Raw genomic sequence first — 16,157 nt, 5'->3', positions numbered from 1 at the left:
AATACCTTAAGGAGTATAGGTATTAGGTCTTCTTGGAAGTTCTGGTAGAATTCCGCATTGAAACCATCTGGTCCTGGGCTCTTTTTGGTAGGGAGGTTTCTGATAACAGTTTCTAATTCTTTGCGACTAACAGGACGATTTAGAGCATTTAGCATATTTCTCTAATAATATTTTAAAAAGCATTTGAGAGTCTTCTGTGTTGGGCAGTCTATGTGTACATAGCACAGGTTAATATCAGACATCTTTGTCAATGGTTTTCCACCTTCTGTTTAGAAACAAGGATTTTCTCTGAACCTAGAGTTCACTGCTTAGCTAGACTAGATTGGAGTTCACGTCTCAGTTAGAGTGGCCTGGAATTCGCTCAGCTAGACTGACTGAGCAATGAGCTTAGGAGATCTGTCTGTCTCTGTCCCCAACCTCCTTGGAGTAATCCATTTTGACAGGAATGAAAATTTCTCAAAGTCCTTGCTTTGCATTTGTAATAGATCTTTATGCAATTGACTACCTGCCTGAAATCCACTGGATTTCTCTCTCTACTTGTTTAAAAATAAAGGAAAAATAAAAAGAGGCTTGGACTTATAAAATTATTGAAGACAGGATGCTTGGTCATGAAGGATCCTTGCACTCATTACACAGTCAAAGTCAAACTTGTGTCATTTACCCACTAAGCAGCTGTTTCACTGGGAGAAGCAGTTCTTCCCAGTTCAGTGGAGAACAGAGGTGCATATTAAAATCATCAACAACAAAAAAAATTGCAGTCTTTTTCTCGGGTTATTTTCTTTTCTTTCTTTTTTTTTTTGGTTATTTTCTTCAAATAGATTTTTACTATTTCCTAGTGAAGAAATATTTTATTCTTGTGTATTTCCTGAGCAGTACTTAAACATTTTTAATGATGACATATATCAAATAATTTAATTTAATAAATATCCTAAATCAAATAGTCCCAATTACTTTGATGTAAACATACTAGAGGTTAGCATCTGCGTATCTTTCCTGAGTCCATTGCCCTCATCTGGGCTAAGTGAACTGCTGTGTGTAAAACTGACTTTGTTTCCCTGCGTCGCGATTTGAAGCACATGTCAATCAGCTCTCTGTGGTCATCATTCTCTCAAGGCTCTGAAAACTTGAAATGGAGATCATTTTGCCAACATGAGCAGTGGCCTTTAACCAGAAGGGTTTCTGAAAGGGTTAAGCTAATACCGATAAGCCTGAGTGTTGGTCACTCCTGGTAGTTGCTTCTTGCCTGCTGTGAAGCTCAGAGGAGTCTATGCCTCAGCAGGAGACATGGCGAGAAGAACTCCAGCATGAAAAGTCAGCTGTGAAAAATTTTTTTCTTTCCTTGTGGAAAAAGACATAACAGTGAATGGTAAATTAACAAGAGGCAGTTTCTTTAACAATTCTTTGGTGGACACGAATAGTGTGGATTTCTGACATAACAGAATAGGAAGGGTGAACACCCCATGTTGCTATGTTTGACAAATGTATGTTACAGTTACTGTATATTCAAGACCTGGAAAAGATTGAGCCTTTACCATATGATGTATTCTCTCTCTCTCTCTCTCTCTCTCTCTCTCTCTCTCTCTCTCTCTCTCTCTCTCTCTCTCTCTCTCTCTCTCCCTCTCTCTCTCTTTCTCTCTCTCTCTCTTTTTCTCTCTCTCTTTCTCTCTCTCTGTCTCTCTCTGTCTGTCTCTGTCTATGTCTCTCTCTCTCTCTCTCTCTCTCTCTCTGTGTGTGTGTGTGTGTGTGTGTGTGTGCTCCATATATGAATGGCACCTGATATCCAATATCAGGTGATTTCATCCCTATTTTCCATTAAAATTCTCACTTACAGAAACTTTCCTGAATTCTGCAGGGAACTATACTTATTTACATTAAATTATGACTGTGAGCTTTAGTTAACATCAAGAACTTAATTCAAAGAAAATATATAAGGCTTTCGAGAGGGAAGAGGAGAAGAGAATGGAAAAAGGGATAAGAAAGAGCAATAGGGAAGCTGAATATGGTCACAGTACATGTATGAGAATGTAACAAACCTGGTTCTATACAGTTAACAATGCATTTAAAGAATAAGTCACATTCTTATACTGCACATTCTTATGTATCAAGGTAAAATTTCACAATTTGTCTTGCAATATTGCCCGCCAACTAACTTCCTGATAGATTCCTCTGTAATCCTGTCTCTCCAGGAGTTGTGTGCCATGAAAACTTTAAACATCATGTTTGTTGAATTAAGATATTTTGGGGATAAAATTTTAATATCACACTTAAGCCAACTAAGAAAACAGAAATACCCAATAGTAAAAATGGCATATCATTCATTTTTCTAAATTAAAAGTACTAATGAAGCCGGGCAGTGGTGGCACACGCCTTTAATCCCAGCACTCGGGAGGCAGAGGCAGGCGGATCTCTGAGTTCGAGGCCAGCCTGGTCTACAAGAGCTAGTTCCAGGACAGGCTCTAGAAACTACAGGGAAACCATGTCTCGAAAAACAAAAAAAATAAAAAAAATAAAAGTACTAATGATAAAGATTGACATTTTAAACTTTATGATCAACTTTCTTTGCTTAACCCCTCTAAGATTTCCAAAAATAATATTTCCTATTAGTTATGAACCAAATCATTCTGTTTATCGTGTGTCTGTGAGAGTTTTTAGAAACAAAATTGCTGTGATTTGAGTTATCTAAACTCCTATAGCTTCCCTAATGTGTGCATTAATAGTTGATTTCCACCAACAATGGAAATAGGACTCCCCTTGCAAAAGTAATCCTATTTCTGAAACTAATTTTTTTGCAAAATAAACAAGAAGTATGATGAGGTTTATACTTGATCACTTGATTTGATAGATGCTGTACATAAGAGGAACATTGCACCTGATTGCACACATGAATGTAGATACCAGAGGTCAGTGTTGAATGTCTTTCTTAATCACTCTTTTACTGTCTGAATCATAGCCTAAGAGATTCAGCTAGACAAGCCAGCCATCAAGCCTAAGGGAAATGTTTTTAGTACTGAAGTAATCGCTTTTGAGTGGACACCCAGCAATACAGACGACTGAAGGAAATTGAATTCCAATTTATCATAAAATAATCGAGCATTTAAAAAACAATAAAAATGTTGCTAAGACGAATTCTAGCTCATATCCTTCATTTTCATCATGTTTTTTCCAGCTGTCCATGGGCCAGTCTAACCCAATCTCTACTTTCCTGGCACTGTGACTAGGGACCCATCCTACCTTACCCACTATTTCCTAAGTGCTGGGTACCTTAACTCAGATCTTCACACTTGATTGGAAAGCCCTTACCTCATTGAGCAACCTCCCTGGTTCTAGTTTTGGCCATTTCCTAAGCAAATCCTCAGTCCTTCCCAATTTTCATAAACTACAGAAAAATTATTAGGAAATGAACTGTGAATAAATAAACAAGTGAGTTACTTAATTGACTTCACACAGAACTTAATTTCACACAGTATGACTTGAGGATTGTTTAATAAATCAAGGAAACTGTGTGTTCTGATTTTTCCCTGGTAAATTTAACAAATTAAGTGACTAATTTTTCTAAGTTAAGAGGTTAGCCTGTGTCACAATTGTTATTTGATACAAGTTTATTATAAGTATATCCAAGTGAAACATTTAAGTAAGAGTATATTAAAACAAACTACATTTTAAAATTATCTGTTCCATTTAATTACTAGTGATTAAGTAACTCCTAAGGACTTTTTCTTTTTTCAAAAAAATTGCTATATTCACAGCTTCCAAAAGTAAGTATCAGCACATTCTTTAATATTTAAACAGGTGACAGATAAAAAGAAGGTACAGCAGCCATCTCACTAGCCCAGAAATAAATAAACACCACATCCCACAGAGTCACTGAGCAACAGCAACATAGAGCAAAGGAAACCAGCCCACAAATCACAATCCCAGAGAACCTAGACAACAATGAGGACCCTAAGAGAGACATACATAGATCTAGTCTACATGGGAAGTAGAAAAAGACAAGATCTCCTGAGTAAATTAGGAGCATGGGGACCTTAGGAGAGGGTTGAAGAGGAAGGGAAAGGTAGGAAGGTGAGCAGAGGAAAAGGTAGAGCTCAAAAAAAAAAAAAAAAAAAAAAAAAAAGGAAAAACGAGCTACAGCTACATAAAAATCCCCAGCATCAGGATGCCAAAGCTCACATGGACATTTACGCCACCCTTGAGCTTGTTCAATGCAGGTGTTTGGTGTAACACAGAACCCAATGGGTTGATCTTTCAATGGGTCAATCTGGAGAGAATGATAAATACGGTCTGTCTTGCTGACAGGAAGGTTGTTTTCACATTCCATTGAATTGAATTATGCTCTCTCAGGCAGAACATTGTCTCTGGTGAGGATTCTTAGAAAAAGCCATAATGTGAACTCATTTCAAAACAAAGACCAAAAGAACAGTTGCAAATTAAAACCATAATAAATATTAAGTAAGAATTGGATGACATTTACTTTGCTAAGTAAATAAATTCCGTTTAGATTAAAATATATCACCACATTCTTAACTATAAAATATATTCAATTATTAAAATTAAGGGAAGTAAAAATATCCTTAATACCAATAGACTGACAAACTAAATTAAATTTCTATACAAAAAGATTTTAAGAGTCAGATATATTAGATATAATCAGTATGATATTCTGACTTCAATTTGAAGTGATCTCAATCAAATTTAGCCATTAAGTCATGAGTAACTGGGAACTGGGTTGATGAATCAGTGGTAAGAACGCTGTTATACAGTTTTTAAGGCTCTAAGTTCAAATCCCCCAAATTCTTGACAAAAACTGAGTGGAGTCACTTCTGCACCCGTAACCTTAGTGCTTTGGGAGGTTGGAGCTACCGTTACAGATTTCTGGGGTTGATGGCCACCAGCCTCATTACAGGTTCAGTGAGAAAGTTTGTTTGAAGGAGATAAAGCACTGAATGACAGGACACCTGTCATCCTCCTCTAGCCCCTGTGTGCCCCAGGCCTGCACACCTACAAGCACGCATAGACACATACTACACATATATACCACACACAAACACACACCCCACAGAGACACACTCAAATTATTATTTAGAAAGGTAAAGGTAAATGAACTGTTTTATGAGGGAGGAAAGAAGAAGAGTAAAGCAGTTGGTCACAGCACTTTACAAAGCTTCTTTGGGTCATGCTCTGGGCTGAAAATAACAAATGTGCCATAAAGGCCAGATAAAACAGACAAAAAAGTATTCCCATAAACAAATGAATAAGAAATATTTTTAAAACGATGACTACAAATTATTTCTATACATTTATTTTAGTGAATAACTGGGAAAATGAGGGAAAGAAATCCAACATTATGTAATAGTGATCTGTTAATTTTGCTTAGGGTTACATCAGCGTTGTGTAGTGTGGCAGGCCTTGGGGGTGATGGCTTGCTCTGTGTGATGCTGGCAGTGGAGCAAGGACTGAGTGAGTGAAGTCACTCAGTGAATGGTACATTGGGGCTATACTCAGCTGGAAATCTGAGAACAGTCTGTTTACCAGTCTTTTTCTTTCTGTTCCCCTCCCTACATGCTATGCTTCCTCTCTCCAACTACAATGGGGTCTTTGAAGATGCTCCAGTGGATTCGACCGCCACCGGCAGGACTGGGTGGACAGTGGATGTCCGGAAGAAGTACAGGTGTGCTCTGCCATAAATCACTGGCATCAGTTTTAAATAGCATGTGACACTGCCACTTAAAGTGGTACCTAATGGAGTTCTTTAATAAAACTCAAAACATTGAAAGTGAATTCTTAATACATGCCAGTCATCAGGGATAATGGCTTGCATGTATCACCACAATCTATTCTTACCCTCCTCTCAAGAGATACTGTTATTGTCATGAAGAAAAGAAGGGTGGAGGAATAGGGGATTGGAGTGTTCATGAGAGCTCCCAGTATTAGGTACCTATATAGGGATCTGGAGATCCAGGATTGAACATATATGCACAAAAAGCAGATTTCCTAAATATTTCCTATTTTTTATCTTTTAAGTAGTCATTACTCCTCTTTTAATATCACAGCAAAGTAATGGTTTGAGGGAAAGATTGATTGTAGTGAACTTGCTATGCTGTAATAAGCGAGATGTGGGTAATGTGATTTTTAGTTTTTTTTACATGAAAAAGCAATTTTAACTTGACTAAAGTTTTCCTGAATCTTACTATCAGTCATTTCAAAGTTCCCTAAGTTTTATATGTGCATTAAGTATTTCTTGTCGCTTATTAAATGTGAGTATCTGTATGAATATATGTGCACTACATGCATGTTACTCTCACAGTGGCCAGAAGAGGGCAGCAGGTCTCTCCATCAGGAGAAAGCTGCAAGAAGTAGTGAACCTGCTGTGGGTGATGGGATTGAAGCTTCAATTTTATTTAAGAACAGTGTGCATTCTTCACCACTGAGCCATCTCTCCAGATCCCTCTTTCATCGAATTTTAAAATATAAATTTTAATGGCAATTAACAATGACACACAAGTTTTCTCATCTAGTGACTCTAGTCAAGCCCCAGTGATAACACAGGAACCACTAGGAATATCGTGGGTTACTAGGAGCTTTGTGAAAATACACTTGAGTTTGCATATCTCATAGAGGTCTTGAGAAATGCTCCTTTGAGAACATTCTGGGACCCAAAATGCACCTCAGTGTGTGAAGCCCTCAGTCAGATCCCAATATTATAAAATAAAATTTAAGATAAATAAACAAAAGTAACACTCTTGAAAGTCAACATGGGATATACATGTAATCTAGGAAGCACAGGATATGAATTTGAGGCTAACCTAAGAAACATGGTGAAACCCCGTGTAAAATCTTACATTGTTGAGCTTTTAAATTACTATGGAAGCTTTACCTGGTTTTTGTTATTCACTTGGGGAATTAGAGCATTTTACATGAACTATCATCTATCTCAGTTATCTGACACAGTTCCATAGAACACACTGACAAATCCAGTTGTGTTTTCAGATCCTTGTTGTGCTCATTGTCTTTGTTAGGGTTTTTGGTGCTGTAGTGATACACAATGACCAAAAAGCAAGCTGAGAAGGGAGGAAAGGCTTTATTTGACTTACATTTCCATAGTAGAAACAGGGCAGGAACCTGAAGGCAGGAGCTGATACACAGGCTGTGGAAGGGTGCTGCTTACTGGCTTTCACCCTATGGCATGCTCAACCTACTTTCTTATAGAACCCAAGATTCCCAGTTCGGGGATGGCATCACCTACAACAGTCCGGACCCTCTCCCACCTATCACCAATCATAAATAAGAAAATACCCTACAGCAGATCTTATAAAGGCATTTTCTCAACTGAGGTTCCCTTCTTTCTGATAACTCTAGCTTGTGTGCCAAGCTGGTATAAGACACATTCATGTAACCACAGTTTTCTCAAAAAGATACTTGAAATGAATGTTCATAATTGTGTAAAAGTTCAGAATATGACCCAGATATTTTAGCTCTCTTGCGCCAGAATATTCTCCCTATAAACCTTACAAGGCAGAGGAAAGTCTCCTGGGTACAGTGGTGGATAATTTACCATGCTCTCTAGACTGTGATGATACTAAAGGTCAGAATCCGATGCATTCTGTAATAATCCATGGTTCCTCTTTTCTACAATTAAATTATCCACACCACTAGCTTTGTGTGGTAAGCAGTCCTTTCCTCATAGGTAAGTACACAAGTTCACCAAATTCAGCTCATCCTGTCTACTGCTGATGCAAGGTTGGTCTCCTTTAAGCAACATTGGTGTTGGCATTTGTTTCTCTGAGCCAACTCTGCTTTTATATTTGAGTTTTCAGTGTTACTTAATGTATTTTGTTCCCTTTGAGCAGATAGGGTTTTATTTGGGGAGGAATGATGGAAAGGTAAAAAAGAAACATGTTTAGAGATTTTCTTTATTTTGTGAAATTTCTAATACTCTTTTGAAATTTACATTATATACACAGCCTTCTTCTTTTGTAAATGCAAAAGCAAACCAAATCCAAGATTTTACCTTAAACATAGGATTGTTTATTAACTCAGTGAGAGCAATAGACAGCAAATTCAATCCTAGACTTCTTTATTTTAAGATGTCTGGGACATCCACCTGCATATGTCTTTTCAACAGATGAATGTTTGAGTTTGGCTTTCAAGAGAAGGTCAACTTGAGATGCAGATTTGTAAACATTCAATATCAAGATGTTAAATGAAATCCTGGGTATAGAGATGGAAGTGCATAAGAAAACACAGAGTGAAAGGGAAGGTCAAGAAATATACATAAAAATTGCAAAGCTAAAGGGAGGTAGAATAAGAAGGAAGCAAGGGAGCTGTAAGAGAGAAGTCAGAAGATGAGCATCAAAGAAACCGAGAGTGGGCATCTGTGTTCGCTAATGTGGATTAGCCATAGGTTTCCTTTGGGAGATTTAGTAAATATGGAGATACATGGAAACATGATAGGAAAAAGTTTGACTTAGACATGGAATAGTAAGATTGTAATTAGTGGGGAAACTGAGAGTCTCAGATGATCAAGATAAACCAAACTCCTAGGAAGTCTGAATATGACTGGTTGGAAAAGTAGAATAATTCAGTGCCAGGATGTATTGTGGAGTAGTGGGGGGGGGGGTCTAGATAGAGTGTAAGATTAGACATACTTACCTTATGTTAGATTGTTAGCAGTAACAAGTCATCAGAGAATTACACATGACTGATGTTGAAAAGAAAAAAAAATATCCAAATACCAAGTTCACAAAACCCAAGGGAGTGAACTGAATTGAATGCAGCTGGAAAAAATATGAGGCATGATAGCTGTCTTCTGGAAGAGAAGGAAGGGGGATATTCTCAGGCAGAAACACATTTCATTTGTAAAGAAATCCTACTGATGGCCTCTTTCATCAAGGAAATGAAAGGTGAACCCAGGGCAGAGCAGGGAGAATTACTCTGGGATTGTGGTTGTTAAGTAGAGTGAACTGGTACCACGGCCTTTGAACATATGATTATCCATATGCGAAACAATTTCCAGGCACTGTTGATTTTCTGAGTGAGAATGCTGATTAGTTTGTGGAGTTTGGGGATGACTGTTCCGTCCTGCCTGCCTTTGGAGTGGGCAAAGCTAAAGAAGACCTTCCACTTTGATCAGAATTAGGCATCTTCCAAGAAAGTGCTTAAAATATGAGATACCTGAAGGTATTGAAAAGTTAGGCGGAGGTGGTAGAAGAAAGGAGATTAAAGCAGAACGATTATTGTGTGTTCAAGTGAGAAGAATCTCAATGCAAAGTACATATGGAAAGAAGTAAGATACATGAGAACAGTTGAGAACAGTTCTAGAGATTTCTATCTGAATATCAGAAATTGTGAATTATAGCTGGGGAGGAGTCAAAGCTAAAGGAATCTTTGAAGCTGAGAAGATGCAGTAATCTAAGCAGAGAATAAACCTAAACCTAAGTATTTCTGACTAATGATAAAGCAGCTTTACAAGAACTCTTCATTCACTGGTGAAAAGATTCTTCATTCTCCATTCATGACAAGACAGTTACTTACCAATAATTTTAAATATGTCATGAGTACTGCCCATAGTTAGGGCAGCCACCTTTTATCAGAGCAAAGGAATCTTTGGAGCACAAAGAGGTTGTTCACAACATCAACTTATAACTTTACAATAAGAGTCCCTTCTAGTGAAAACTGGGATTTATTTTGTAGGTTATAATTTTTTTAAAAAAATGTGTTTCTCCTTAGTATCTTCTGTATATCCCTGCTAGACTGATTAAATAAAAATTTTATCTATGTTGTTTTTGATATTTCGTGAGAGAAAACAAAATTTAAAATTTCTGTTCAATCTGGAAAAGATTAACTTTGAGGTTGTAAAATGCCTGGAGCTATGAGGGAATGTTTAAGATATAACAGGTCACTCCATAGATCCAAAGAGGTGGGAAATTTTTTCTACAAGCACATGCTTTTCTTCTAACTTTAAATTCTATTAACTTTTGATATCACATATTTCATAGATATATCTATCAAATAAAAAAGGCAAGATAAAGAATTATATATAATGTTAAACACCTGAAATAATAATGTTAGTCACCTGAAAAAGGTGACTCCAAATATCTGAAGACGTGTGTAATTTGTTGTAATTTGTTGCATCCTTCTTATATATTTTGTAAATTAGCAAATTCTAGGAAGAGTCTGACACAAAAATAATTTACTCTTGCCATGAATTTGAGATGTTTTTTGTGGTGTAAGTCTGATTTCTTTGATGTAAGTTTAAAGACAAAATGTGTTCAGTCTGCTGATTTTCACTTCTGTGTCTCCTACCAGTCAAAGGAGAGGATGTGTGAGAGCACAGAGCCTGCGGAGAGTTCTCAAACCACCACAACCCTGCACACAACCACCATGCAATTCAGGGTCCTGACCACCACCAGGAGAGCCGTGACATCCCAGCTGCCCACCAGCCTGCCCACGGAAGGTGCCCACAAGATTGTTTGCTTGTTTTTATAGGAAAGAAAAGATTGCTGGGTAACAACTGCTTAGTGGAGAAAACGAATATTGTTTGGCTAATTAACTTCTCAAAGAATTTTTCAGATTCAGAGTTACCACGGGCAGAAAACATGCTGGTATTCTTTATATATACTGTTCCTCTTGTTAAGCCTTAGCTAGTATCCATAATCTGGCTTCTTTTTTCCCCTTAGAAAAGGAAAAAATCATTTCTTTTCATGTGGCTAAATTTAGTCGTCATCAAACTACAATCCTGATACATTAATCAAAAGAAATCTGCACATAAATGACTATTTCTATGAAATTCTGATCATTTTACTCACATACAGTTATGCAGTGGTGTTTCCTGAATGCAGTCAATCACAGAGACACTCAATACAAAGTTGTTCTTGAAGGGTACCTCCTTTTATGGAGAAGAAGGAACTACTAAAGTGCTAATGCCTAGGTAAAATTCATGTGTGGAGAAAATATAATAGTCATTATTTGATAACTTACTATTCTATATGGTATAATAAGGAATAGGGGACAGAATATTTCTTTAGGGGAGAACATAGTTTCATGTCTTATTGTCGTAAGTGTTGCCTTCTTTGGAATAATAAGTAAAATTTTAAGCCTTAGTTCTTGATTGAAATTTAATTTGGTATTATAAAGTAAGTGGAACAAAGAGAGGTGGAGGGCAAATGCCAACTGCATTGTGTTTTTCTTAAAAGCAACATATACTTAAATTCAAATTATTTGGGGTCATTATTCTAAAGACTGTGAAAAACGTGCTTTAATTGAAACTCTAACTTCCATAGTAAAATATAACTTTTGAAATGGAACATTATGCCCCATGTTTAGCCATTCAGATATAAATTTATTCATTACTGATACAAATTAAGATGAATCTTTAACTATTGATAAATCCTAATTATTCCTCTTACTTTGTAATAGTCTTGGTCTTGATTTCAAATGAAGTCCTATTATAAGTTGTTTTAGAAAGTTAAAAATCTATTTCATGCTATAACTACATTTTTTATCAATTCTCACAGAATCAAGGCTCAGATATGTTACTAATATTTTAGCCTAAACCATCTCTGAGATAAATTTTATTGCTATATCATGTAAAGTTGGATCCTGTTTTCCCACTGAGCTAGAAATTAGTCTCTAAAGTATAAAATCTAAGTGTTTGAGTTAAGACAGTTGCCAAGTAAGGATTTGCGCATCCTTGGGATCTTTCTCTGTTGTAATAGCGGTCGCCTTCTCTTTCAGATGACACGAAGATAGCACTGCATCTTAAAGATAATGGAGGTAGGAGTGCGCGCCTTTCTTCTGTAAATACTCATAGACCTCATTCACTGGATTCACTTTAATAAAGGGCATGTGGGATTCCAAAGACAGAAGAGGATTAGATTTCATTCTGATTGCTGTTTAACACGTGAAGAATTCATTGGGTTGGGTAAACAAATAAAAGGAAATCCTAATCCTTGTGTTTGTCTATCTGTGTGCATGGCCTCACCACTCTATGAGGTCAGACAGTCAGCCACAGGTATTGCTGCGTTTTCTTGCCCTTGCCCTTAGGGAAGTGTGTGTAGTTATCTGTGCAAGGTTTTTTTTTTTTCACTGAATTTTATGATTGGTTGCTTTTCATATACAATTAAAAAGTAGGTCAGTAAGCATGCAACTATATTATGCTAGATCTTTTCATCTGTTCTATGATGCAAAAGACAAGATTTAAATATTCAAAAGAACATCTTAACAGTAACAAAGTTTTCTATACTGGTACTTGGAATTTTAAAGAAAAGTGTTTTTAGGTAATACAATGAAAAATATTAATTATGTTTTAAAATATATTTTATTAAATTATATTTGCTCATGTTTGTGCTGGGTATTAATAAAAAATTAGTGAGAATTTCTTTGTTTCGTTCAAGAAAGGATTACTACTTGCTAGTAGTGTCTAGGACATGAAAAATCTTTGACAATGTCATGGTCAATGCATGGGTTACTTCTGTATTTTCATATGGTTTACTAGCTGAGACTCACTCATGAGACTGAAGTAGTATGATCATGAGTTAAAGATCAGTCTCTGATAAGTAAGAAGAGCTTGTCTCAAAATAACAACAGCAAAAAGTGATGGGGTGGGGAGGAAAATAGTTGATAGATAGGTGATATATTTGAGGCTCTTTCACTTGTAATTGTAGAAAATAATTGTTACTCAATCAGCATTAAATAATCAACAGTCTGTGCATTCTCAGATTAATGTGCACATCTCTGGAGTTTACACCAGTCCATGTAAAAGAAAATTAGGTTAATTTTTCTGTAAGTGTCTTTATACCAGCTGTCCACTCTTTCATATTTGCCTAGTGTTTTGATACAATAATTTCTTATACGTTATTGCACTAAATCAGTAAATGGAAACATTTACAAATGACCATTGTGAATTACAGTTGTAAAAACTAAAATCATAGGTTTCAAAAGATATTAGCAATTCTCTAATACAAGGTTTCCCAGAGAGGGTTGCTGATAAGTATCTTTTGATCCTAAGTCCTAATGTTGACAATGAGGAGACATTGTATTCTATGAAGGAGGGTGTTCATTCACAGTGAAATCTACTCTATGTAAAGAAGGAATTCCAAGATTCTAGTTCAAGCACTTTGGATAAATTTTGGTTCCACTGCCAGTGACCTCACAGACTGCCCAAATCTTACAACTGTCCCCCACATTCAGTGGGTCTAGTTTGGTTTTATGCAGGTTCCCCCTCTATCAGTCCAGAGTCAGTGAGCTCTCACTAGCTCTGGTCAGCTGTTTCTGTGGGTATCACCATTGTAGTCTTGACCCCTTTTCTCATATTATCATTCCTCCCTCTCTTGGGCTCGGGGGAGGGCTTTGGCCTGGCCTCCAAGTGAAGAGTCAGACTTTGTTAACTCCCCAAAGGATGTCTTATCCTTTCTGAGGAGTAAGGATGTCTTACCCTTTCTGTGGATGGTGGTTTACCAGAAAGGAAGGGAGGAACAGGAGGAGAGGAGGGAGTGGAAATGGGGATATGCTATGTAAAATGAGAAAAGATTGTATTAAAAGAATTCTAAAAAGGAATAAATAAATAAAAGAATTTTTAATAAAAAGAGGGAGGCATTCCCAAGAAACTTCTGGGGTTTTCTCTTATATTTGTGAAAACAAAATTCTTAACATAAGTAGAAGTTTCATGTTTATTTTATTTTTCTTCCTTCATTTTTCTGCTTGTTTGCTTGTTTGTTTAGAAGATTCTATAGTGTTAATAGGAAAAAAGGATTACTGTGCTCTTTCATTAATTAGTATAAGATTCTCTGAGTGGACGATTATTAAAGTTTCTTCAGTGAAGAATTGTTTACAACCTTGGTTCACTCACTCATCCATTCAGTCTTCTTCTGGCTGCTCGCTATGGCTATGTGAAGTCTTGCTGCAGGCCTGCAGCTGACAATAGTGGGCGATTGTTAAGCAACTTCTTTACTACAGTGAATATGCCCTCCAAAGGGATCTTCAAAATGAGGGAATATATTCGTCTGGCATTTCTCCAGTATTCGAAAACAAAATTATCTTACAAATAGTCTTTCACATAATTAATATTTTGTACAGTGCACATTGAAAGGAGATCTCTAATATATTACCAACATCTTAGTTTTTGTTTAAAGCATTGAAGAATGACAAAACAAAATACAATCTTTTTTTTGTTTTGTTTTGTTTTGTTTTGTTTTGTTTTACGAGACAGGGTTTCTTTGTGGCTTTGGAGCCTGTCCTGGAACTAGCTCTGTAGACCAGGCTGGTCTCGAACTCACAGAGATCCGCCTGCCTCTGCCTCCCGAGTGCTGAGATTAAAGGCATGTGCCACCATCGCCCGGCCAAAATACATTCTTAAGCTATGCATTAAGAAATAGATTATGTTGGTGGGGTGGATTTAAATAAACCACATAATTAAAAAAAATTGAAGTATACTTGACAATGAGTTGCTGCAGTTTCAGATTGTATATAGATAACTGATAAACAGGGAGCCATCAGAATCCAAAATATCACAAAAGTATGAACATTTCCCATGCCTCTGATTGTTTCAAGTACAGTTACCATAGATGAATCCAAGCCTAATCAAGTGTGTCACTTCTAAGAATGCTTGGCTGCAGACAGAGCTTGATAGACTTCCTAAAAGCCTTGGGTTTGAGCCCTAGCACAACAAATCAACAAAAAGCACTTAGGAAGATCAAAGTTTAGTTCCTAGAACTCACCTCAGCAGAATCAAAACTGTTTTTAAAGCCAGCTCCAGGGGATCTGCTTAAGCTGTTTACTTATACCCACAGCATTTTATTTCTATAATTATTTATTAGAGAATAAAAATATTTCTATAATTATTTATTATACTTAATAATATTTCATTTTTTATAGAATCACACATTGGTTTCCATTTCATCTGTTCTACTGAAAGCAGCATGCTTTAATGCTCCTGTGTAATCCAATTGCGTCATAACCAGTGGCCTTCAGTTTCCAAAACCCAGGCATATCCTGTAGCTTGCATTCAAAATTTAATTTCAAGTTTTTTCAGCCTAATTTAATTTAAAGTTCTTGGCTTTTCTAGAAATTCTTCTTTAACTCACCTGGAAAGGGAACCTAGATTGTGTTCTTGGAACTCATAAATATGTGGATAATTGCTATATGCACTTGAAACAAAGTCTCTTGTGGATTTTCAGGTCCCAGGGATGATTTATTAGAAGAATTATAACCTTTTTGGGGGGTATGGGGATTGGTTTTTGGTTCTTTTGAGACAGGCTTTCTCTCTATAATACCCCTGGCTGTCCTGGAACTCACTTTGTAGACCAGGTTGGCCTTGAACTGAATTATAACTTTTAAGAATGTCTGAACTGTATATATTAGCAGGCATGACTACTAACAGCCTTTCTGACATTTGAATAGGTTAACTTCAAATGTCATTCACCACCTAATTAGAAAAGTAAGTGTCTTCAGGATGCAAACGGAAGACAGTTATCCCGGACACAGGAGAGGTCTGCTAGCTGAATCAAGAGCAAGCATTTTAATGAAACAAAATTTTCAACTAGAATTCAACTCAATTTAGCTAACCTAGCTGTGCTCTTCAGCTACTCTGCAATTGTGAAAATCATTTCAAGCTCCATAACCTTGAACAGATTTCATTATTTTGAATTTATTATCAGATCTCTGAAAGTACCCAAATTGTATTCTTTACTGATTGCCTTAAAGGTTTTTCATCTTGATTGATTTGTTTCTTTTTTAAATGTTTGAGCATACATTTTTAATTGTTAATATTTAAAGTCAGCCTTGCACACAATCCTGGTATAGAATACAAGGCCAAAACTGCCGTTCCTTCTTATTGATAGAAATCTGCTAAACCTGGAGCACAGAGGCCGGGCTTTTCTAAGTCAGAGGGTGGGTCTGCCCTAAGAGATGCTGCACTTGCTGCATCGCAGCACGTTAGGTTAACTCACGAGTGAGCGTCGGGAGAGTGGATGATTGTGAACATTCAACACAGATAACTCTGAGGTTTCTGTGGCTCAAGCTCAGGTTCTGCTGTGTTCAGTTTCTTATGTCTAACTTAATCCTAAGACATTTTGTCTGGAAATAAATGTTAGAGCAGGATCCTGACTTTCACAAAACTGCTTCTGAGGTGCTGTTTTTTGTTTAGTCTGTTGTGGCAGATC

General features: G+C 36.7%; 1 protein-coding gene across 1 annotated transcript in view; it reads left to right on the top strand.

Annotated features, from left to right (window-relative positions):
- The window catches only part of Plxdc2 (plexin domain containing 2), a 389,349-nt gene that overhangs the window by 334,411 nt on the left and 38,781 nt on the right, over positions 1–16,157 (top strand). Inside the window, exons 10-12 of the mRNA XM_038334190.1 lie at positions 5,602–5,668; positions 10,306–10,453; positions 11,734–11,772. Of these exons, the coding sequence (XP_038190118.1) occupies positions 5,602–5,668; positions 10,306–10,453; positions 11,734–11,772 (254 nt within the window). The remainder of the gene's footprint in view (positions 1–5,601; positions 5,669–10,305; positions 10,454–11,733; positions 11,773–16,157) is intronic.

Source organism: Arvicola amphibius, chromosome 6 (assembly GCF_903992535.2).
Source record: "Arvicola amphibius chromosome 6, mArvAmp1.2, whole genome shotgun sequence".
In the NCBI taxonomy this organism is placed as follows: domain Eukaryota; kingdom Metazoa; phylum Chordata; class Mammalia; order Rodentia; family Cricetidae; genus Arvicola; species Arvicola amphibius.
The sequence above is the reverse complement of the archived record's forward strand: the minus strand, read 5'-3'. Positions and strand labels throughout refer to the sequence as shown.